The sequence below is a fragment of the Anopheles coluzzii genome, chromosome 2 (assembly GCF_943734685.1).
Source record: "Anopheles coluzzii chromosome 2, AcolN3, whole genome shotgun sequence".
NCBI lineage: Eukaryota > Metazoa > Arthropoda > Insecta > Diptera > Culicidae > Anopheles > Anopheles coluzzii.
The window spans coordinates 107,682,975-107,705,794 of record NC_064670.1 but is presented as its reverse complement, the minus strand read 5'-3'; the positions used below and the strand labels follow the sequence as shown (position 1 = coordinate 107,705,794).

Here is a 22,820-nt window from a genome sequence, read left to right as displayed (position 1 = left end):
CGGTTTTTCATTTCCGTTTTAATTCCTTTATTAGTTGTCTGCTTTTTGTCCAGTTTTTCACGCGTTCTCTTTATTCATTATTTTTATTTATTCATGTGTGTGTGTTTTTTTTTACTCTTTTAGTGCGATCGAGCTCGCTCCACCCTCCCGCATAGTGCCACGTGGAGACACAGTTGCTGGGTAGGCGCGCCGCATTGCATTGACCAAATTTCGATTACTTCTGTGTTTACTATGATGGCCATCCTTAACAAAACGCAACACATCGCGTTTTGTTACGGCCAACTAGAGGGACCAGTAAAACGCCTAACGCTTTCTCTACGGGATGATTTAAATTGTTTAATTTAACGGTTTTTTTTCTTATAAAAAAAGGAAGGAACTAACAATTGGTAACGGAATTGTGTGGAACAATTATAACAAACACACCGAAAAAAAAACAAACAAAAAACACACATCTCTATTAGTTGGTGTGGGGGTGTAATGTTGCTTAAATTACCAATTACCCCCTAACAAGTGTAACAACATTGCTTGCTCGAGATTTATGTTTTGTTATTTGTTGTGAGATTCAAACTGTTGTGTTGTACGCGACAAACAACGATATGTTTCCGTTTCCGAATGACAATTATTAGTTTTATGTTTTTTCTCTCTTTTATTTAATGACTTTTTTATGTGTGTGTGTGCGTTTTGTGCTGCGCTGTAAGTACGGCGCTAGTAAAATGGTCGGTGCGATTGTAATTGTACAATAATACAACAATAAGGGACGCAACGTACTTACACACGTCCAGTCTTTGTTTTCCCCTTTTGTTTAACACACGCATTAAAAAGAAACACGTAACATTATTAAAATACAGTTCAGTTACAGTGCACATTTTGTGTGCCAAAGTACGGAGACGGTGGATGAAACGCAAACGCAGTGGAAAACGAACATAAAAAGAAACATTAGTAAAATCTAATAGGTTTCCAATTTGTATCCTTCCATTTCATTAATTGATTTCCTCTTTTTTTTAATTTCTTTTTAGTGTTTAGTTGGTTTCGATTCTAGATGTGTCTTATGTTTTATTGCACAACATCTGCAAACTAACCAGCTAAAAGTGTGTTGTGTGTATTTTTTTGTATATCCTTGCCTCGAGAGAGTATAATCTTATTGTATAAGGTTTAATTTTATTTTTACCGTTTTCCGACTTAACGACGGGTTTTTAGTGTAAAAAAACATAAAAAAAAACAATTCAGCCACGTGTTTTTTTGCATGCGTGATCTCCTGTATCAGGCTACCACGAAAGTGAAGATAAGGACGAGAAGGTAAAGCTACCGCGCTTCTCGTGCCGGAAAATGGGCTCCCTTTGGCGCTCCTTTTCAGTTTAATAACCCTGTATTGTTGTGTGCTTCCGCCTTTTTTAGCCTTCTTACTATCAACTTTTCCACCAACTTTTTAACATAGTTTTACAACAAGTCTTGTTACGAATGTCCAAACCCGCGACCATAAAAAGACGTATGCCCGACGGTGGAAGCGCAAATTGGTTTTTTGTGAGTAGAAAATATAACCATTAAGAAGGACAGAAAGGATCGTCGTTAAATGAACCTTAGAGAACTCAGCAACACCGCTAATCACTAACAAGATTAAACACGAAGCCGCGTATTACTAGTTGATTTCTGCCAGCAGACTACCCCCGCTTGTTTTCATCTTTCAACTCCCTCTTTCCAGCTAAAAGTGAACTTCCTGTTTCGTGTTGATTTTCTTGGTTCACCTCTGCTCTCTCAGAGTTTTTCGCTTAATATTGCAATATACATTATTGCTACCGTTTTGTTTTTGTTTTGTTTCGATTCCCAGCAACTCCCTGCACTCACCTAGTGTTGTTTCGCCTATCGCTAATACTTCAAAACTGCTACTAAACATCACTAAATCCGTAGATTAAAATCCCATCTTTCCTCCCCATCTTCTTGGCGACCACGTGGCTGTAAGCGCCGCCATATTGTAAGCGTGTTGGCGGTGGCGGCGCTGAGCTTTTTGCTACACTTTCTTTCAACTTTGATTGCTTGTTTTGTTTTTTTTCTTCCTCTACTACTTCTAATTCCGCCTCTTATAGTCCAATGTGTAGGAGTGTAAGAAACGAATAGTTTTCTTGTTCACTTCTGTAACTTAACACTTTCACGAACACAAAGTTCACTAATTGTATAATTTGAGCAATATACTCCAATTGATTGATCCAATCTACAAACGCAAATGGTTTGAATAATGTTGAAACCTCTCTCTGTTTCTCTCGCTCTCTCTTTTACTGTTACTTAAATAATAATTACCGTTGAGTGATGCTGTACTTCATCTACTTTTTATAGTTTCGAAACTTTTACAACCAATGCAAACAATTGACGACAGCGTGTGGTGGCTTAAGTTAGCAAAAAATGACTTTCATTCTCACAGAACGCGTTTTACACGGATGACGTGTTGTCTCTTTCACTCAGTGTTATTTGTTTCGTTTTTCTTCTTCTTCTTCTTCTTTCTGTTCTACATTCTGTTTTAAAACATCAATTGTGAACACATGCGTCGTGTTTTGTTTTTGTGTTTAGTTCTTTTTTTCATTTTTTCGTGTTTTTCTCTCTCCTTTTCGCTTCTTTGGCTCGTTTGGCAGCGGTTGATGGGTTTCTTTTGTGTGTGTTTTACGTTTCTAAATGGGGTTGCATTTCTTTTTCTTGCTAATTGTATGTTACTACTATGTATGGTAGAACAATAGAACTAATTAAGCCAAGCATCAACTTAATCACCTTTTTTTTTAGCTTTTTTTACCACAATTGCTTGAGTTTTCTCGCCAATAATTTGTGAAAAAGTTTAACTTGTTGTTTTGCGTCCATTAATGCTGCTGTATGTGTTGGTTAGGAGCAGTGATGCAGGAAGGATTTTCGAGGACAGGAGTTGCAACAATTAGAACAACAGCTCATCCTTGTCATCATCTGGAACAAGAACAAGAAAATGAGCAAAAGTGGTAAGGATGGTGTGCGTGTATGTGTGAGCGAGCATTTGAATGTACTGAACAAACGGTAGCTACTGCTAATTATGCATTCATTTGCGCACGGAACCGTGAACATGAACGTGAAAGCGGGAAGGCGACAGCAAACCTATAACTGCTAAAAGAAAACAGAAAAGTGTAATTGTTTCGATGAAGAAACATTAAAAAAGGGTAGAAACATCGATAGAAACAAAGAATTGTGATAAATCATACACACGAAAAGAAGAAGAAAACAAAAAAAAGAATTAAATTGTAAACATAAAACGGAAGTTTTATTCGCATTCGGATTTGCTTGTGTTTTTGTTTTTGCAACAAAACTACACACTAAAACAAACCAAACGAATTAGTTAGCTACCTGCAAACACGAAAGAGGGGAGACAACAGTGTCGATAAGAAATTAAGCAACGCAAAAGTATTATCGTTTCTCGAATGCCAAAAATAAGAAAAGAATAATTTAATTTTTATACCATTTAGCAAAACACTATTTTTCTCTAAAAGTACACGAAATAAACCGCAAAGAGATACATTAAAGATACTTAGGGGGGATACTTTCCTATTGTTTTTTCTCTCTCTCACTATACATTGATTCATACGCATACATACATACTGCTGGTTTCTATAACTACAACACTTCCTTCCTTCCACTGTACATTGATTGTTTTTTTTTCTCTAGTGTATGTATTCAAATAATAGTAATAATACAGTTTAATAATAGTAAGGCGACGCGCTTCGCAACAAAGTAATTCGCGGGGTTCGAGCTTTTCCTGTTTTAATTCTCAGCTTTCCTCAGTTCCTTAGCGCATTTTTTTTCTTCTAAATGGTAAAGATTTGGCGTTACACAACGTAAGTGTGTGTCGTTTTTTTTTGTTTTAATACACGTAACATTACAAGAAGAAACAGTTGATAAAAGTATAAACGATAGCGCAGCAGATTAAATTATAACGATACACTAAAAAGTACAATACAATAGAGGCTACACTATTAAGCTAAAAGCCACTTGGAGCCAACAAAGAGAGAAGTAGAGAGAGAGAGAGAGAGATAGTGAGAGTGATAAGCATTGATATGAAAATGCGAACCGCCAGGGAGCGGAGGAGGACAAGAATGGCAAGAAATCTATCGAATCGGTAGGAAATCTGTTTGTAATGCTGTCAGTTGGTGAGAGGTTTAGATGATAACGGTAGGCGCGAGTGGCGGTACTGGAGATTACGAAGTTCCATTCAATGACGTTGAACGCGATGATGATGACGATGGTGACGACGATGGCTGAATGGAATGATTGACTCTGGGGCTCACTGGATGCGGAATTGACTTTCGAGAGCGCTCGCGCCTCTCTGGTGGGGGACACTGAAGATGGTGGAAGGATGAGATGAGGCCTACGACAACATTAAAGCAGGGTACTCTCGTACCCTCAAGAGGAGGCGGCGGCCGCCGTACTAGTCGCCGCGGTGGCGTTGGTGAGTGTGATGGATTGAGATTGAGATGATTCTACAGCGACTGGCGCGACCGTGTCCGGTTTGGAGGGTTTACCTTTGCCGCCCGGCCCGGTCGATAGGGCGGTTCCGCTGCTGGTAAGCGCCGTGGAACCGGTGCCGAGTGTCGACAGGGCCCGTTGCTGCTGGAACCCGCTCGCCAGGCTGCTCTGGGACGAGCTGTCCGAGTGGTTGTTGTTGTTGCCGATGGACGCAAGCGACATTGCCATCGGATGGTGCGTCGGGCTTTGGGACGGTGTGCTGTTGGTGCTTTTCGCCTTGCGGAACCAGTTGCCCAGCTTCCGGCGTCCGAGCGAGTTGGAACCGTACTCTCCACTGGCAAGTACTTGCTGCTGCTGCTGCTGCTGCAACATCGCTTCTTTGGGCATTTTTCGAGACTTTTTCGGCAGCGTGTTACCACCACCACTGCCACTGAGCGGTGCTGCCGGCGGCATCATGGGCGGGGCACCGGTTGCGCTTGCCCGTGCGCTTAGAGATTCTTTCGCGTACTGCTGCGAGCTGGTCGACAGGGACGAAGAAACGCTGCTCGCTACCGAGGGACGGAAACTGCCCGCATCGACCACATCGTACAGGTTCGGATCTCCACCATTCTCCCCGACCATCGACTCCTTGCTATCCACGTCCACGTACGGGAAGTACTCCCGATCGGACAGATTGTCATCGTCGAAGCAGGACGCGGCGCCACCGTCCAGCTCGGACACGAACAAACTTTCACCGCAGAACTGCCGCTCTGAAGAGAGTGTGTTGAGGAAGCGCAGCTTGCTGCTGCTGCTGCGGAAGCAAAAGTCGAACCACTTGTTGCGCGTGTCGCAGTACAGGCGCAGCGCGTTCTTCAGCGTCACACCGAACATCTTCCCGTCCGGCAGGTTCAGGATGCGGCAGTTGTCGAGAAAGATGCGGCCCTTGTAGATGTAGTTGGTGCGCTTGAGCAGATCCTTCTTGCAGTAGACGAGCTGCCGGTCGAACAGGAAGAGCGTGTACGTGTTGTTCCACAGGTTCGGCGACATCCGGATCGCGTCGGTCTGCAGGAACAGCCGCGTGCTGTGCACGTTGATCGACGGGCCCTGGAAGTTTTCGAACCGGGCCTGGATGCGGGACAGATACTCGCTGTGCCGTTTGCCTGTTGATGCCCACCGGAGCGGAAAGCAGGGAGAAGAAATAGGGAAAGGCAAAAACATAAGCAATAGGGAAACATAAAAAAGCCTAGCAAACTAGAAAAACCGGGAAAGAGCTCCAAAACGCAACTTATTAAATCAAAGTAACCATTGACATGCTCGGTTCTCACAACACTCACTCGCCGACAGCACGAACAGAATGGTTAAACGATACCACCGGAAGGTACACGATACGGCGGTAGGGGACGACCTTGAAAGTGACGAAGAGCCTGGCACATCGCGGCAGTTACACGGCACCAAGGATGGTGGTGTGAAGAAAACGAAACTAGCCACCGGGACACACTCTGTACGTTCAGCGGGCGATGCCGAACAGATCGACAAGAAGCCGCGCCGATACATACCCGTGTCGACGCACTACAAGCGTACGAAAATGATCACCATAACGACCGTTAGCCGATCGTTGGAGGGCGACCGGGATAAGATCGAAACGGAAACGGTGCGGGAAAGTGCATCGCGCATCTATCATCACTGAGCGGGCGAGCGAGCGATGGAGCATAAACACGAAAATTCTACGTCACAAAGCAAGCAAATTTTGACTGTGTGTGTGTGGAACAGAATGGAATAAAGGAATAATACTACACATTGGCCCTATTTTCGGGGAAATACCAAACCACGCTTGCTCACCTTCATTCACCATCTCGGTGACGCGGCGCATCGCCGACAGGGCGAGCTCGAACACCTCCCGGCAGTCCATCGTTTCCAGCTCGGATTTGGTGCACTTGCGCAGGTTCAGCGTCGGCAGCAGCTCCTTCCGCGTGAGCGAGTGTTTGACTAGTTCGCTAAGGTGCAGCGGGTAACGGCATATCCGTTGGATCGGGGCAAGCAGATGCGCCGACAGTGGTAACTCGGGCAGGTTTTCCGCCATCCGGCAGCTGTGAAAAAGAAGAGGTTCAATTGAAAATGGTTGCTTTTCTTGAATGCTTGCGTGAGTGGCGGCGGCCAGCTACGCACTTTTCCAGTATTTGATTCGCTTCCTTATTGTTGGCATAGTTCTCCAGCTCCATCAGTGCGCGGGGGTAGGAGTTGCAGTAGGACGAGTACACCATAAACGCTGATTGCTGGGAATTGAAAACGAAGCATTTAAGTTAGCCGCTGGTGCGCTTCAAATTGATCGTTCTTAAATTGAGCACTTACATATTCCAGGAACACTTCACCGATCCGATTGTTTGGCACGGCGACGCGCAGCGCGTCCAGGAAGGTTTGCTGGAAGCGCCAGATCTTTTCCAGGTTGGAAAATATCAAATTTACACTTTCCACCGAAAAGACATCTTCCCGCTCGCGAAGTGGTTTAATGAAGCTGAAAGGAAAGATGAGATAGTGAGAGAGAGAGTGTTACTTTTTGGTCATTTCAGTACGAAGCACAAGAGAGTCCCCCTCCGTGAGTCCGCCCTTACCCTAAGCACAGTGAGTTGAGCAGCTTCACGTAGTTAATCTCCGTCTCCAGCAGCTCCTTGATGATGTTCTCCTTCGTTAGGTCATGACTAGTGGCACCCGCACCCTCCTCACCCTGCCCCGCTCCCTCCACCGGCGCTGCCGTCGCGTCGCCTGCCATCGACAGGCCGCCCATCAGTCGCGTACTATCACAGTGACCACCACCTTCGATCAGTGTCGAGGCGCTGCTGCTGGCCCCATCGTCGTCCTCGCCCGCCGGATGATGCTGCTTGTTCGCCTCACCCTGGCTGCTGATGATGATGATCTGCTTCGGCTTTGCGTACGTCGGCACAATCTTGACAAAGTCCTTCGGGAACCAGCCGCACGCGCCGCCGTTCGACGGTTTGCTGCAATCGGCGCCCTCCGACACGATCGCGTCCGATTTTAGCCGTCCCCACCACCACGGTCCCTGCTCACGCTTCAGCACCTCGACCAGCGCGCCCTTCTCCAGCCCGAGCTCCTGCGGACCGCCGGGCCGGAAGGAAAACAGCACCTCGGCAAAGACGGGCTCGGCGGCAACGAGCAGTTCGTCCTCGACCGCAACCGCCTCGTCGTCCTCGTCCGGATGGGACGATATGCTTTCGCTGTCGCTCAGATCCAGCTCGGTCGGTATGGTGGTGGAGGTGCGCGTGTGCTGCCGTCGGCGGCGTCGCCTGCCATCCACGCCTGCGCCACAGTCGGCGGAGTCACCACCGGATGCGACGATACAGTCCAGGCCGGACGGCTGGCTGAGCGATTTGCCGCTCAGGCGCGTTATGTTGCTCACGTTCTCCTTGCCCTTGCCCTTGAGCGATAGCTTGTGCTTGAGCAGGGTGGAGGAGCCGCTGCCGGTACTGCTGGCGGTGGACACTTTCGCTGAGTTGGCCCGTCGCACCGGTACACCGCCGGTGGCGGTATACTGTGGTGGTACATTCTGGAATAGAAAAAGGCAATCGATTAGTAAACGATTTTTCAACACTCAACTTTATGCTCTTTACTTACCCCATTGCGTCCGGCGTCCACCCCGGCTGGATGGTGATGTTCGAGCGGGTGAAGCTGCTGCAGCAGCAGATGCTGATCCGCATCGTTGTCCAGCTCGACCTGGATGCCCGAGTCGCCGCTGTTACATTTGTCCCGCCGGTGGGACTTGGTCTTGCGGCGCTCCTTGCTCGATCGCCAGATCAGTGGCCCGAAACGGTGATGGTGATGCTGCTGCTGCTGTTTGTCATCCACACTCATCGTGGCTCCAGCAGTTTGCAGGTCGGTGGATGTGGTAAGACCAGTGGTCGTTGTCGGCATCGTCACACCGGCCGCCGTCACCGGATGGGGCGCCGATTTGGAGGTTTTAAAGTGGGAAAACGTTTTGCGAAACTTTTGCAGTACGCTTTCGGAGACTGTGGCAGAGGAAGAGCGTGAGAGATTAGGATGATTCAAGATCGGTCGTTAGATAGAAATGGTAGAAATGAAGCGATAAGCGTACCTTGCACTGGATGGTGCGTTGCTGCGGTGGACACTTTGGCTTGGACAGTCTTCTGATGCGGTGCAGATGATGACGCGATCGTGGACGATGGATGCTGATGCACATTCGTTGTGGGAGGATTGAGATGAGCATTGGCACCGCCAGTACTTAGGTGGTGGTTGGGGCTTTCGGCATCCTGCCGGCTCCTGCCAGCCGGTGCTACCACCTCGACTGGGGCCTCGGAAATCGACGGACTAGATACGGCTCTCAGCTGAAGGGGCTATTTGGGAGAAGAAGAAACACATACAAAAAGATAAAGAAGATCAGTTAAACAGTTGGTCATGCAAAGGCCTCTGAATCATTGGCTTCTTTCTGGGGAGCAAGTCCCGCGCCGTTCGATTGGCAATTGGTCGTAAAGCGGCGGGCGGATGTTATCGCTGTTGAGAGCTTCAAATTCGCTAGCTCATTTTATGGCCCGCGAAGAATTTCGTGGAAGCAAAACGGAAGGATGGCGATAAGCGGAACATAAACAGGACGGTGACCAAGCGGATCAACCACCACCACCACCGGGCGATTGACACGACCTTGTGTGCAATATAAATGGACACAGACATACACACTTCCCAATTATTGTGCGAAGATTTCAAACGATAGAGTGATGTATTTACGCGCCTATTTCCGCGATATTTTTGGAAGGAAGGAGTTTGCCAAATCCGGTATGAACTGACCATGGGAGGATCTCTTCGCGGTTTGCCTTCGTTTGTTTTCGCCTGGGTGGCGCCAGACTTCCAGACAGGGAAGATTGAAGGACAATAGAATGATGCTGTGGGTGGGTCCCGTAAGTTATCAGGTAGGTGTGTGGGGTGTTGTCAAGTACTCCAAAATCCTCCCGCAAGAATGATAAGCGCATCAAAAAACATTCTATGGCACATCAGATGAAAAGGGAATTTGATACTTTATGCGCGTACCGTTTTGCCACTGTTTGTTTGTTTGAGACTAGATCTATTTATATAGGCGCACTCTATCAGCTATGCTGCAGTCATCTTCTCAATAACAATGAAGCTTCCAGATGTATACGTTGACGAACTCCAAATAGTTGTCTGTGTATATACAAAATGATATTCCCCTTTTTGAATGTTTTATTTCCTCTCCTTCTTCTATCACAAAGAGCTCCTCTCCCGATGCGTAGTTTACTACTTATCGCACCCGGTTATGATGTTATCGCGGAAAACAGTAGTAGATGTTATTAAATTTACAAGCCCAGCATGACCCCACGGATGTTTTAATTCTTATCAATTCCAGGCAGAGATGCCGCCACGCGTTCCATTGCAGTTCAAATTTCGCTTCCAATGCATCCAATGCCTCTGACGTCGTTAGAAGCTACACCGGTAAACGGCGACACGAGTGTTGTTGGATAGATAACATCGTCCCAACACACACACCTTTCTCCTCTACCGATCGTGTAAACACAGAAGCAGTACATGACGGAACAGGAATAAAAATAGGACGCAATTTTAAATATGCGCAGCGGTTACGCCTTTTCGTGGTTTAAACCGATAAAAAAGGATTGGAGAAGCGACAAGAAGTCCCCTCTTATATAGAACATGATTTTGAGATGAGATGGCAATTAACCTTAGCCTATAAAACCTCACTAAGCGGAGGACCCAAGCACCCGATGTGTGAGACTTCAGGACGTGATAAAAAGCCTTCCGGAAGAAGGGCAAAAATGGCAACTCAGCGTGACCGCAACTGAAACTGACGCCTGCGGATTAGACTTGTCGTGCCTAACGGTGATGGATGAGGAGATGTAATGATCACACACAGTAACAGACACATGGAAGCGGAACTCTCCACTATTCTAGATGATGCGTGAAGACTTCCAACAGACACAAACAGACACACAAATACACTTCGTTGAGGGTCCATACCGTTGGGTCGCATGCCCACCCACTGTCATCGGCCATTGGAAAATCGTCATCTTCCGGTAGGAGTGGTGTGTAGTGTTCTCGTCCTATAGCTTGGGACGCTGCGACACCTCGTCTATGATACAGGGAGCCAATGTCTCCATAGCCCAGGTAGGAACTGTAAGCCCGCAGCACACTATACCCAAGGCGTAGCTTATCCTTCTGGTGATGTGAGTGGTAGCTTGAATGGTGGCCCACAGCACTGGCAGGGCGTAGGCGGGTAATGCTGTAGGATTGTCGGTTTTTGAGCAACATTTTCACACGACACCGTTGTCTTTTTCGATAGGTTGTTTCCATTTACGAGTAGTTGATACACTTTCGGAGAAGGGTTCTGTTTACGTTAACGTTGATCCTCGTCTTCACATAACACTGCACACGATCGTGATCCTTGTCTTCACATAACACACAAGAATTCTTTACATACACAGTGCCACATTAACAGTTTATCTAAACAGGAAACCAAAACATAAGTTTTTAGTCAAACACAAATCAATATAATTGCTTAAACACTTGATCAATATCAGATCGATAAGGTCTATTCCCGGCAAGCTTCAAAATAGCACTAGTAACAATCCTTCAATTTTGCGAACTACCGCGCGCTCAGGGGTGGAAAGCTTTTGCGTGATTGATTGACATCTACAGGGACAAGAGAGAGAGATACAAGCGATGGAACTTTCCTCAACCTCGATAACTGATAACCAGGGGCTACGGTGGCAGCACTACTATTTCTGGCGAATTGTTTCACCACCGGATTTGCGGGGAGCTTCCTGGAGCTTCCCGTGTTGTTCTTTTACCATCGTACGTTTTCCCCTTTTCTTATCTTCCACATGTTTGTGCCTCTTCGGGAAGCAAAGAGGCCTTTCGCGAAAATGATTGATGACAGGATTACCTTCACTGCGATCGAGTGGAAACATGAATGACCGCTGTGACTTGTACGGTAGCACACACACACCGTTTTCTGAAGAGCAAAACATCATCTTTTGGATTTATCTTTTGGACATTGGAGAGTGTCCTCGGCACTACACTACACACACGAGATGCTACATCATAGATCCTGTACTAAAAGCTCAACAGATTGTAACGATTTGTCCCGTGGAACGATGTCCTTTTAAAACGATTAGAACTCAACTCAATCGCATTTTATCACTTTCGCTTTCATTGATCACAATATCAGGGGAGCAATATCTTACCAGGTCCAACCCGATAGACCTTCCATCAGACCATCTCACATACCATTGACCACCTTTTTTTGTGCAAAATCATTCACGATTACCGCGGCAAATGATTTATGACGCTCCTCGCCGTACAGCTCAAAGTCACGAGAGCGAGAGATCGTTACCTCTACCGCACTCTTGGCTTGTATTCCAGTGTTTTCTCAAGTCGTCCAATGAAACGGTAAACGGAACCGCCTGAACAGGGTGCAATCTGCGTTGTCCTCAACTGATACCTTCATGTCCAAATGGTTATAAATTACCTTGCGGACTGGTAAACCGAAGTTAGTAGCTGCCGTTATCAGTTAATTGCACGTAAAATGAACACACAGCACACAAAAAAAGCCGGGGACTCCTCAATCCAAGAGATAGAGCGTGGTTCGTGTGTTGGGTGGCCTGCAAGGAACTGTAGAAGGTTTGGGGCACTTGCGAGTTTTTTTCTTCATTGGATCGCCCATTACGCCCGCAGCACGAGACAAATGTCACGGTTAATCGATCAGCTGGGCACGATTCGATCGATCATTGACGTTGGAGTTGCGGGTAATAGATGCACGTGATACTACTGGTCCCTCAAGAGGGTCTTTCCTGTAGCCGATATTATTCAATAGGCAATTTATAGGGGCCGAGCCGGCGATAGATGGACGACGCCCGGTGCGATATTTATATTTGTTTATTATCGTGTGCACGGAGGGCGGACTTGGGGCCATTGCACGCGGAAGAAGCATGCATTTGCGGATGACGTCGATGATAAGTCTGGTGAGCGCGTCCGATGATATGCTTGATTACCGTGCGAACGACTGTAGCATATCGAACGGTTTTCGGCAATCGATAAAAGGCAGCGTTGGCAGTGAAGAATTGGGGAAATGGGTAATGATTGAGTTAATTTATAAAGCTCTACATATGTCTCTAACACTGGGTTTTTTCTTCAAACTTTTACTCCCTTTTTGTACCATCTCTCTCTCTCTCTCCAATCAATCTCACAAATGTCACTCATAAATCACTTGTCTCACCACGGTCTTCCCGCGCGTCCAATAACAGATGCGAAAGGTCTCCAGTGTCTGAACTTGACCTCAATTTATTTGCAACCGCTATCGCGTAAACTTTCCTCCCCTTTTAGCGCCACAGTATCTTCTCATTGCTAATTAAGCCGTGTCTCTCTCGAGCTACATCGTTCACATGACGCTCGGCATGCTAATTGGCGAACAGGGTTGGTTTTATCTTTTTACCCGAAAAAAGCAAAACTTTTCATCACACACTTGAGACACTCTCTTCAACACTTCACTTCAGGTTTTAACTTCAGGGTCTCGAGTACTGCTGCCCCAGCCGCGTACAATAATTGTGTAGAACCGCGCACCTCTCGAGCGTGGTCGCCGATACGGAATGAAAAACGGTACTGGACATTCTGAGAGCCTTGGAGCACACTGTGTACCTCTTTATGGTTCCGTTGATACCGAATTGCCTATCGGAAGATTATAGTCCACGCTGTGATAGACAGAGCGTGAGGGAGAGAGATAGGAACACACGAGTATCAAAGTCTTTCAAACTCCCCGGACTTGGTGTGGTAGTGCTTGATACGTTGTACGTTGTATGGTTTTGTGATGCGCCGTCACTGATTAGTAGCACTGTCACAATTTGGAAGGTTGTTGAATGCAGGAAAAAGGTTTTATTAAACGGTTATCAGGGTGTTTTAAAAGCGCAATATCGTTGCCAGATCGAAGGAGAATGCCGCCGGTTGAATCTGGCTTTTGGGAAATAGTGAAGCTGATCTATGTTCCGAAAACAAGATCTAGCCTAGTGCCTGGAAATGTCCTTCCAATGGGGCAATGCACTTACTATTTGTCGGGCCACGTGTCGAAACCAGGAATAAGTCAAGTTTAATACAATCAACGACCGTCTAATAACTATCTCAATTCTCGAAGGCTATTGCCACTTGGCGACACCGGTCCGTCACGAAACACTCACGGCGAGAGAGAGAAAGACGACGCTGGGAAATAGTATGTTGTTGTACAGATTTTTACTACACATTCTTAACCGGCTTACCAAGTTTTGTTTTTATTGATCGAAAGGGAGCGACAGACAGAGATAGAGGGACCTGCTCTTTATCAGCAAGCCAGCCAGGCCCTTTTGCCGTGCGGAATGTCCTCCATGCGAGCGAAAAGTGAGTATTTTGATAAGAACTGATACGCACCAGCTCCGTTGTTACAAGCGTGTAAGTAGCATTAGCAAATACACAGAAGCGATTTAGCAGAGACGGGGGACGGAGAAAAATGAACGTTTTAATTATCCATTAAAGATTGATTATCTCGTCTGGTAATCGGGTCTTTGATTCACTTTTATTAAGCGTTACACACTCATTAATGCTTCTTTGTGGTGGCTTACAGTGTGTGTCGGTGATCAAGACAAAAAGGGAAAGCGTGATCGCTCTACGATAATAGTACAAAGCAAGATGCGTCTTCGTGTGTTTCGTAATATCATTGCTTTGTCGAGACATCTCGAAACAAAAACAGTAAACATATTTACTACTTCCGACTGGCGTTACTCATATCGGCCGTCTACAGTGTCACCGATCCGGGGAATATTACGTTCAATATTAGTCACCCGTGATTGTTGTTGTTTAATACAAGTTCCGCCGTCTCGTAATACTAGCGAAAGAATTTTGCTATCAGATGCCCCTCACATGCCGACCTGAGCTAATCACGCTGATTGCACATGGGTTGGCAATCACCTCACGACGAATGCGTTTTGATTTTGGGGCGTAAATATTTGGGCCCGGTCCGTGGTTGACCATCGGTGTGCTTATCATAGGACCAGTGTGACTGCGCGCGCCATCATTTGATTGATGCATTGTGAAAGCATATCAGGTGGGATTAAGTGTGTTACCCTTTTAATAAGGTAACAATAATCTCAAATAGCAGGGGTAAATGGTCTCGAGTAAATCTGGGCAGGTGTTTAAGTTGTCACAAGGTGGGCGAGATCGTTTCGTTTGCTGAAGATCGATCGATTAAGCGACGATATGTGCGATTGGCCGCTTAAATACAATGTGTACGCCTTCCACTGGCAGGAGGTTCAATGGTGCTGAGGTAAGTTGTCGGACTAACACATCGTAGGTCAATGTTCGATTCTTGACTGAAGCGACGAAAAACATACCTCAAAAAACCATATTTCTTCGAGATTATGTTTTCATGTTCGGTGATAGTAAACACTAACGACTTGTGGCGGAAAGAAAAACGGCTATTGTATCACCCCTCCCGGATATAGAGCACCACCACCCCACTAATCTTCCAAATTACAGCTACTAATCCTTCCACTAATTAAAAATCGATCGTAAACAGCAAAAAGCTGCTGCTGACCTGACCCCCCGGGGGTGTTTTGGGTTGTTGTGCAGGAGGGTATATGGTATATATAACCCAACGAAGGAAAATCATCCGTGGCAGCACATGTCGTACAAATCAAATTAGCGCCAATTAAACGGAATGTGAAGGGAGAGGCTAGAGGGAAGTTTTTGCTGCGTTTCATGACCGGAACATGTTGCCTCCTAATCCGTTCGGAAGCAACAGAGAACGCTAGAAGGATGATAAAATCGTGTAAAAACCACCTTCATTCTCTCTTTCAACCCTTCTCAACGAGTCGATTTCTACAGCAAACCCACCACCAAGGTCCTTTCGGTACGGTGTGGATTTCCCAAACACTTCCGGTTCGCATTCCGAGTTCGTTAGCGGAAATTCGATTCCGCCCTACACTTTACAATTTTACACTCGCAGGGTAATCTCGCAGGAAGAATGGCATGTGGAATGCTGCTTCAAGCCTTTTTGCAGCGAGTATTTGAAAATCCCTTTTGGGTTGAGAGAGAGTGAAGTGTGCATCGATTTCAAGTGTTTATTCTTCCAATGCATACGTCGAAGGAACTAGGTCAACTTAGTTAGGTTAATGAATTTCGGATAAAACCATACCACTGCCACTTGTCACTATTCATCAGTTTTAGGATGTAATTGGATGCCCTAATGAAGAGTGAATGCTTCCGTTTGGTAAGCAAACTCATGCACCGTGTAAATCCTAGCGAAAAAGCATCAGGCATGTGTAACTATTAGCAGAATCATCGAAACGATTGGCGTTAGTCGAAATGTTAACCAATTAAATACACATTCGTCAAATTTGGGAGGGACGAGTTTTGCAAACATTGAGAAGAGCCATCAAAGGAAATGGTGTCACTTTGTGCCGTCGGATACCGTGTCAGTCACAGTCGCATCCTCGCACAGTAACAGTGTAGGGGTTCCTTTTCTCCACGAGAGATGACACGATTTGCGAAGCGTGAAACAGAAATCGAACAACGGAATACGGTGCCGCCGAAGATCGCGCGACCTTCGCGTCGCTGCTTTAATGAGACTTTCAATTTCTTCTTTTGATTTTTGAGCGCAGCTTTACAAAGCACAACAAAAGCGCCACGCTTTGGTGGATGGTTAATGTGCGTAAAACTGCGTACACGTTTAGCGGGAGTTGAGTGTGATCCAAGCAAAAACCGATCCGCGACTGGGCGAGAGGACAACGGCAACGAAGCTGGGGCGTAAAATCTTTACACAGATGATGATAGTAATGATGATGATGATGGGTGTTGAAAGGCAAAAGGAAGCTTCTTTATGCAATCAATGATAACGGACAATCAAATGTACCCATCCCCGCGAAAGGGAAACGACAAGGCATGGCATGGCCAGGGCACACAAGAAGATGGTAGAGAAAACAAAGCAGAAAGCAAATAAAGCGAAAAAAGAAACACCTCCATATTGTGTAATGTGAAATTTTCCCTTTCATTATTTCCATTTCCATTACATGGATGTGCACGGAGGAAACTGTGGCGTGTTCTTTTCTGTCTCTCCACCCAGCATTATTATCCTTTGATAAGGTTGTTATCGAGCGGAACAAACTGACAACGGAACATACGGCCCCAGCGTTGCGTCACGGTTCCTTCTCTTCGCAAAGGTTCGTACGCCATCGCTCAAAACAATGTCTTGATAATCCTAACAGAGACAATGAGGACAATTTCTGGGTTTTGCATTTCATTCTTCCTAGTACGACACGCTCCGTTTTCCCAACCCAACAAGTTGTCGGTCGTGATGTATCTCGGCCACGTGGCAGATGTCGGTGGTTCGTACAGGTCCTTTAGAAGAAGCAGAAAACCTCGAAGTTGGAAGAGGAGAAAAAACCACAATATGGGCCCGCCGGATGTTTTCTGTAATTCAAAACTTTACAACTCGAGAACTGAAAGATCGTCCGGGCGACGTGGTATGAGCGTTGTTTCATCCACGCTGCTCGAGTACCTGGGCTCCGCGTTATCCTTGTCCAAAATCGCTCCGAGAAAAGTGTGTCTGTGTGTGTGTTTCTGTCTTCTCGCATTCTGTCGTTTTCATCTTCGATATCCTGCTCTCCAGCGTGGGATGGAAATTTAGGGCCGTCCGCTATCGAAGAAAAACGTCAGTAGCAGCACCGCAACAAAAAGGTTCCGTTGAAACAAGCACCAAACACTGCACAGCTGTCAAGTGTTAAGTTCGCCGAAGAGATTAAGGCTTGCGTGCGTATGATCTTTCACTCCAGCTGCTGCCAGTCTGGTTTGCTTACAAGCGCAACGGAAAGGTTAGGCAGGAGAGCGAGCGCGTACAAAAAGAAACCCAAAAAAACACTCCCGCGATCGAAAAAACATGGAACCAGATGGTAGAGGTAGAGGAGGAGCGGTTTGGTCGTGTCATTTCTTCCATTCTGTTCGTATGCCAACACTCCCGAACGCTGAGGCCGTCTGCCTCCCGAGTGAGCTTGTTCATCTTGTCTATCATCTGAAATGATGATTGAAAGATCCATCTGGCTGAAGGTGCAGTTAGAATTTCACCTCACGCGAGCCTGCCAACCAAGGTCTTGGCCGCTTCAACCAGCTCCAAACCGGGGTCAGCGATCTACAGCTGGCTGGTTTGCCCGGCAAAGCTGTATGGCGGATTATGAATCACGCCGCTGCTATTTGCCAGCCTGCCCCGGGCATACATAGGTGGGAGCTTCCGCCCGAAAGCTGAAATGCGGTGGAAAATCAGACGTCAGACGAAAGGTGTGGAGCAACAGGGGAGCCTCCAGAAAAAGATGGAAAGCGAAGGAGAGCAATACACCTACACCTACGGAATCGAGAAAGCATCATCAGCAACAGGCATCACAGAGCACGCCAGCCAGCAGAAGATCGGTTGTGTGCACACAGCCTCTCACGGTCATGGTTAGAGCAGCTTGTGCGCTTTGTTGCCCTTCGGTTTTGCTGGATATCTTCAAAGTTCAATCGCAATCGAAAGGATGCAAAGCGTGGTGGGTGGGCGCGGCCTCAGATTACTGAGTGTGTCTAAGATACTCCTCGTCCGGGCAAAGAAGAGCTGCATCGGATGGCAAAATGAACAGTTTTGATGCTTAGAGCATGGCGAGTTTAATGATACTGTTGCGAACGCAAACATTCACAGAAATTGGAACAAAATTGAATTCCCGGGGAAAGCAGGAAGGAAACTCTGATAACTCACCACTTCACCTCGGTGAAGATGCTGCCCTGGAGCTCGATGACGGCACTGCTACTTTAGTTGTAGATGATGATACGTTGTTTGTAGAAGAAATGGTGGAATTTAACTTCTTTCCTGAGCATTGTGCAAGACACGAGGTAACATCATTCCAAATTCTTTCCACAACTCATGGCGTAAAATCGCTCTTTGTTTTATCACTTTACAGACACTAAAACCCTTTTTGCTGCGGAACCTTTTCAATAGAACAAGGAACCAACAAAAGCTTCAAATTTGGGTAGTGTTAAAAGTCAAACACACACACACACACACACTGTTAAATAACTGCAGTTCCGGTCTGCATGAATTAACGCTGCCAACCACACACTGTAACACACTTCCAGCAGGTCGTTACGTCGATGGTCCTCCAATCGGTAGGACGAGTGGCGAGCGAACCTGTGGGCGGGGGATAGCCGATGAATTATGCTTATTGCTTCTCCACCTTCGATAATCGATAGGCCCCACCACAACCGCTACACAGGCACCGGAACTTTACGTCCCAAATACGGTTTCACAATTTGTTTTACTTCGTATATGGATATGGTCACCGCACTGATATGAAGGATACAACACATTCACATACACTCTGAACACACTGAATAGTAGGGAACACACCCTTCACCCTTCTTTCATGCAGCGTATCTCCACCACCTTACTCTCACAAAAAAGGCACGTGCTAGAGCGCGTTACGTTCCAGCGGATGATATGTAGACCTGTGGCAGTACGCGTACAGCACCGGACCACTCCGGAACCGGATCTGAGATCAGGCGAAAGCACCACAGCGCACCGGACCCTCCAAATATGCAACCGAAACCAAAGGCAAAGAGAGAGAGAGAGTGAGAGAAGAGCGAGAGCGAACTGCGCCGCACGAAAACGGCCAGAGAGAACAGCCACCATCGAGTGCAACGGAGCATTGGAGGAGGATAATAGCCCAGCAGCTGCTGGTGTATGTGTGTGCCTGGGCCAGGGAAAACGGTTCTAGGAGTACGGGCTCTGAAGCTGAGCAGGGAGAGGCCACCGACGTCAGCTCAGTTCAATACACTTCGCACCGAAACCGGGCACGGCACAACGACCGTCGGCTGGCTCGGTGCCTCGGTTGCACATGCTCCAGACTCTTTGATGTATTCCACCTTCCAAGCGCAGAACGAGAGGAAAAGCGAAAGAATTGGAGATGAGCAACGAGAGAGAGAGAGAGAGAGAGAGAGAGGCGATCCGAAAAACTCCGAAAAGTGGCAAGGACCGTGTAGAAGAAAAAAACAGAGAGAAGGAACAGAACAAAGCAAACGCGCACGCTGATGAGGAGTTGGATGCTGTTATTGTTTGGAATGGACGATGGGATAAAACTTAGTGCGGTAGAGTGAACGAGGCAAATGTAGGTGTTTGTGTGAGCCATCTGTTTTCGATGGCTCAAGGATCCCGTAGGATAACACACCGTAAGGTGGATGTAATCCTTGATTGAAGAACAAAACAGAACGGAGTGTTTTTAGGGATTTTTAAGGCTTGAGACAGGAAGAAACGAGTAAAAGTTTGTTTAAAATCAATTCAAAACGCACCAACTTCTTGCCTCATCATTAAACAGTGAAAACAAGCATTACACCCATTCGCTCTTCATCATTCAAAACGTTCGAAATGCACTTTGGAGCCACGATTCGCGCAATATTCGCCAACAATGGCACTCTTGCACCCCTGTCAACTGGGAAATTGTTGTCGACTATCGGTATTTCCTGCATCATCATCCCCACGGTTCCTCCGCTTCAAGTGGAATGCAGTGTGGTAAAAATGAGCAAAGCTTTGCATTACATCGAGTGCAGCCATATGACGCTGGTTTTGATCACAAAACAGCACGCCCCTGGGGAAAGTTCTTGTGCGCTGAGTAACGCGAAGCTCACAACAACACATAAGGGTGGATGATGATGATAATCCAGCTCAGGGACAGCTAGCGTCGATACTTTATGGGAGGACCCACTCAAGTGGAATTTCCGTACCCGGTGTGAAAAGTAAAGGATCGTTGGTTGTTAGGGGACAGCGAGTCGAAATCGATAGCGATTTTTTAGTATAAAAAGGCATTGGAGTAATATATTTTACACCAAACGATGCATAGATTTGGCGCTATTATATATCATCAATAAAGCTCAAGATAAACGTGTTCTCCTTATTTTTGTAAGGCCCTCTCTTTACAAGACTTCTAAAAGACTCATGGATACCCAAATATGAGACTCGAATTCGTTGAAAATGTTCGATCCTGACCAGATTTGATCTCACGCCGGGTGATGCACAGAACCTAAGAGTTATCGATGGCTCTATGAAAGCGTCATCTCCTTCTGTGTTTAAATTGGAAACAAATAGGTTGATACCAATTGGATATGCGATAAAATCAATGATCTGTAGCCTCTTTGTGACATAAAAAATTCTAGAAAAAGATGCCTTTAATTTCAGGAATTAAACATAAAAAACACTAGATAGGGTGTTTCTTATAACGCAAAAACGAACGAAGATTCCTATCAAATTCAAAATCAATTAACACCACATCATTCCTAGAATCATTACCAAGACGTCAAAGAGCTAACCATGTTGAAAGTTAATTTCCACCAAACATCAAATTTATCCAGCCCGAAGCTATTGCTTAGAAGGAATTGGTAGCACATTAAGACACTGCCGGCAACCGGCCGACACCGGTCGCTTCCGCGTACTTACCGCATTCGATGTAAAAATAGCGGACAGCTCCAGGTCATCCGTCGTTAGGTTGCTGCAAGTAAAGATGAGAACAGTGAAAAAGAAGGATATTAATTGTACTGCCAATTGTGTTGTTCGCCGCCGGCCTGGCGGGGTAATTTCGAGGATACATTTCCCATGATTAATTAGGTAACTCGTGCCATCAGGGCGAAGAAAGTGTAACGATCTAATTGAGTTGCGTTGCTTGCTGCTTTTCTTTTTGCACATTTACTGTTCACCGTTAAAGTTTGTCGGTAATGTCGTCAAATCATTGAAGGGCCAGGTAGACATCAACATTGTGTTTACTTCTTGTTGGTAAAGCACTCAGCGGGGGAGATATGACCTTCTCAGTAGGCTCAAAACAAGACCGACGACTGACCACCCCGGTTAGTATCCGTTCAATTGAGGTGGCTTTCCTTTTTCGAGGAATAACCCTTGGATGATGGCCTGCTTGGGCAATGAAAGTAAATATTTTATGTCCACCGAAATGTCCGCCAACTGCTGCCAGGGATGGCGTCGATATCTCACTTCATAAATTAACCTAAAGGGAGGACAAGCGGCACTGCTGTGGGCAGATTCATCGCCGGGCAGTTTGGTGACCAGTTTGTTGTCGTAAAGGAAACCTTTGGAAGGTTTACCTGTTGGGATCTCGCAGGAGAGACGGTATCTTGTATCCTAAATGATTCCTTTTTAACGCACTAGCACACACAGACATACACGCGCTCATTCCTAGGAAGCCGTTTCAATGCGGTAGAAAGATATTCTCAGTATGTCCAGGAAGGCACTGTAAAGAACAGAGGACTGCGGACAGTAAAGGTACCGCCGGATTGTACACAGAATGCTTTTGATTTTTATTGCGGCATAAATCCATTACACCGGCGGCGGTGTCGGCGGTGGCCACAAGTGAGCAAATAAAGGTAAAACTGTGTCCCAAACACGGAGGCTTGCTCACTTGTAGAGGCCTGTTAGACCCATTGATGGGAAAGAAATTCTAGTAATAATTTAACCAGCGATCCGGCCGAGCCTCACGGAGACGTTTTGTTCTTTCCTTCCGGGTGGTCCCACACACTGACACACAATTAGGCGTAGGAAATTATGCCTTCAGGTTGGAGATCAAATGATCCGATTGGACAGGATGCTGAAGAACCCGGCAGGATGGCTGGACACATTCGAGGAATTACGCTCTAAAGCGTGTGAAGGGCGCCGCTCTCAAAGTGGCAGTGAGAATTGAGTGGAAATTGCCCTACCGACCAAGAAGACCACACAACAAAACGCGGGCTTTGCGGGTCGTTTTTTGATGCCGGTCAGGTCGTAAAATCCGTAATAGCTAACACGATTACCTTTCCGAGATAAGAATAGGTGCAAACGTAATTTCAAAGTGCTCTGTGTAACAGGCAAGACCTCTCATCTCGGTATCATAACATCCTTTAACCCCTTTTCCTTCAAAAATGGACCACAAATAGTCGGTGTATAAGTGCGCGAGGAAACTGTTTGTCAACATCAGCGTGACACATCTGGACCCACAGACTACAGTATATTTGGCTGGGTCAAAAACACGATGAGTCACGGTAAAACTGTCCCCGATCTCGCTCTAAACCCTTCACCACAATGTGGAAAGCGCGTCATATTCCCACGGCTCTAAGCAAGAGCCGCGCGCGTGCCTTACGTGTCGCAAAACAACGGACGCGTAACACATCGTTTAAAATATCTCAAAAGCGTGTGCCCCGCATCATGCCGGGTCAGAGAGACACACTGAAGTGGAATACAAAAAAAAACCAACCCAAAAACACACAATAAATAAAGATTTGCGAAACGTCAAACGGTGTGCGCGAGA

General features: G+C 46.4%; 1 protein-coding gene across 3 annotated transcripts in view; it reads right to left on the bottom strand.

The window, feature by feature from the left end:
* Nucleotides 1-100: 100 nt before the first annotated feature.
* The window catches only part of LOC120949199 (serine-rich adhesin for platelets), a 173,853-nt gene continuing 151,133 nt past the window's right edge, over nucleotides 101-22,820 (bottom strand). The window contains exons 10-18 of one of the 3 annotated variants that reach the window (XM_049608039.1): nucleotides 20,969-21,020; nucleotides 8,552-8,810; nucleotides 8,074-8,465; nucleotides 7,056-8,005; nucleotides 6,796-6,958; nucleotides 6,613-6,719; nucleotides 6,286-6,533; nucleotides 4,524-5,606; nucleotides 101-2,940 (exon numbers count right to left, since the gene is read on the bottom strand). In XM_049608039.1, the coding sequence (XP_049463996.1) occupies nucleotides 2,912-2,940; nucleotides 4,524-5,606; nucleotides 6,286-6,533; nucleotides 6,613-6,719; nucleotides 6,796-6,958; nucleotides 7,056-8,005; nucleotides 8,074-8,465; nucleotides 8,552-8,810; nucleotides 20,969-21,020 (3,283 nt within the window). In that variant the 3' untranslated portion in view covers nucleotides 101-2,911. Of the gene's footprint in view, nucleotides 2,941-3,241; nucleotides 5,607-6,285; nucleotides 6,534-6,612; nucleotides 6,720-6,795; nucleotides 6,959-7,055; nucleotides 8,006-8,073; nucleotides 8,466-8,551; nucleotides 8,811-20,968; nucleotides 21,021-22,820 lie in introns of those variants that run through there. The other 2 variants (XM_049608040.1, XM_049608038.1) reach the window with 2 other exon arrangements.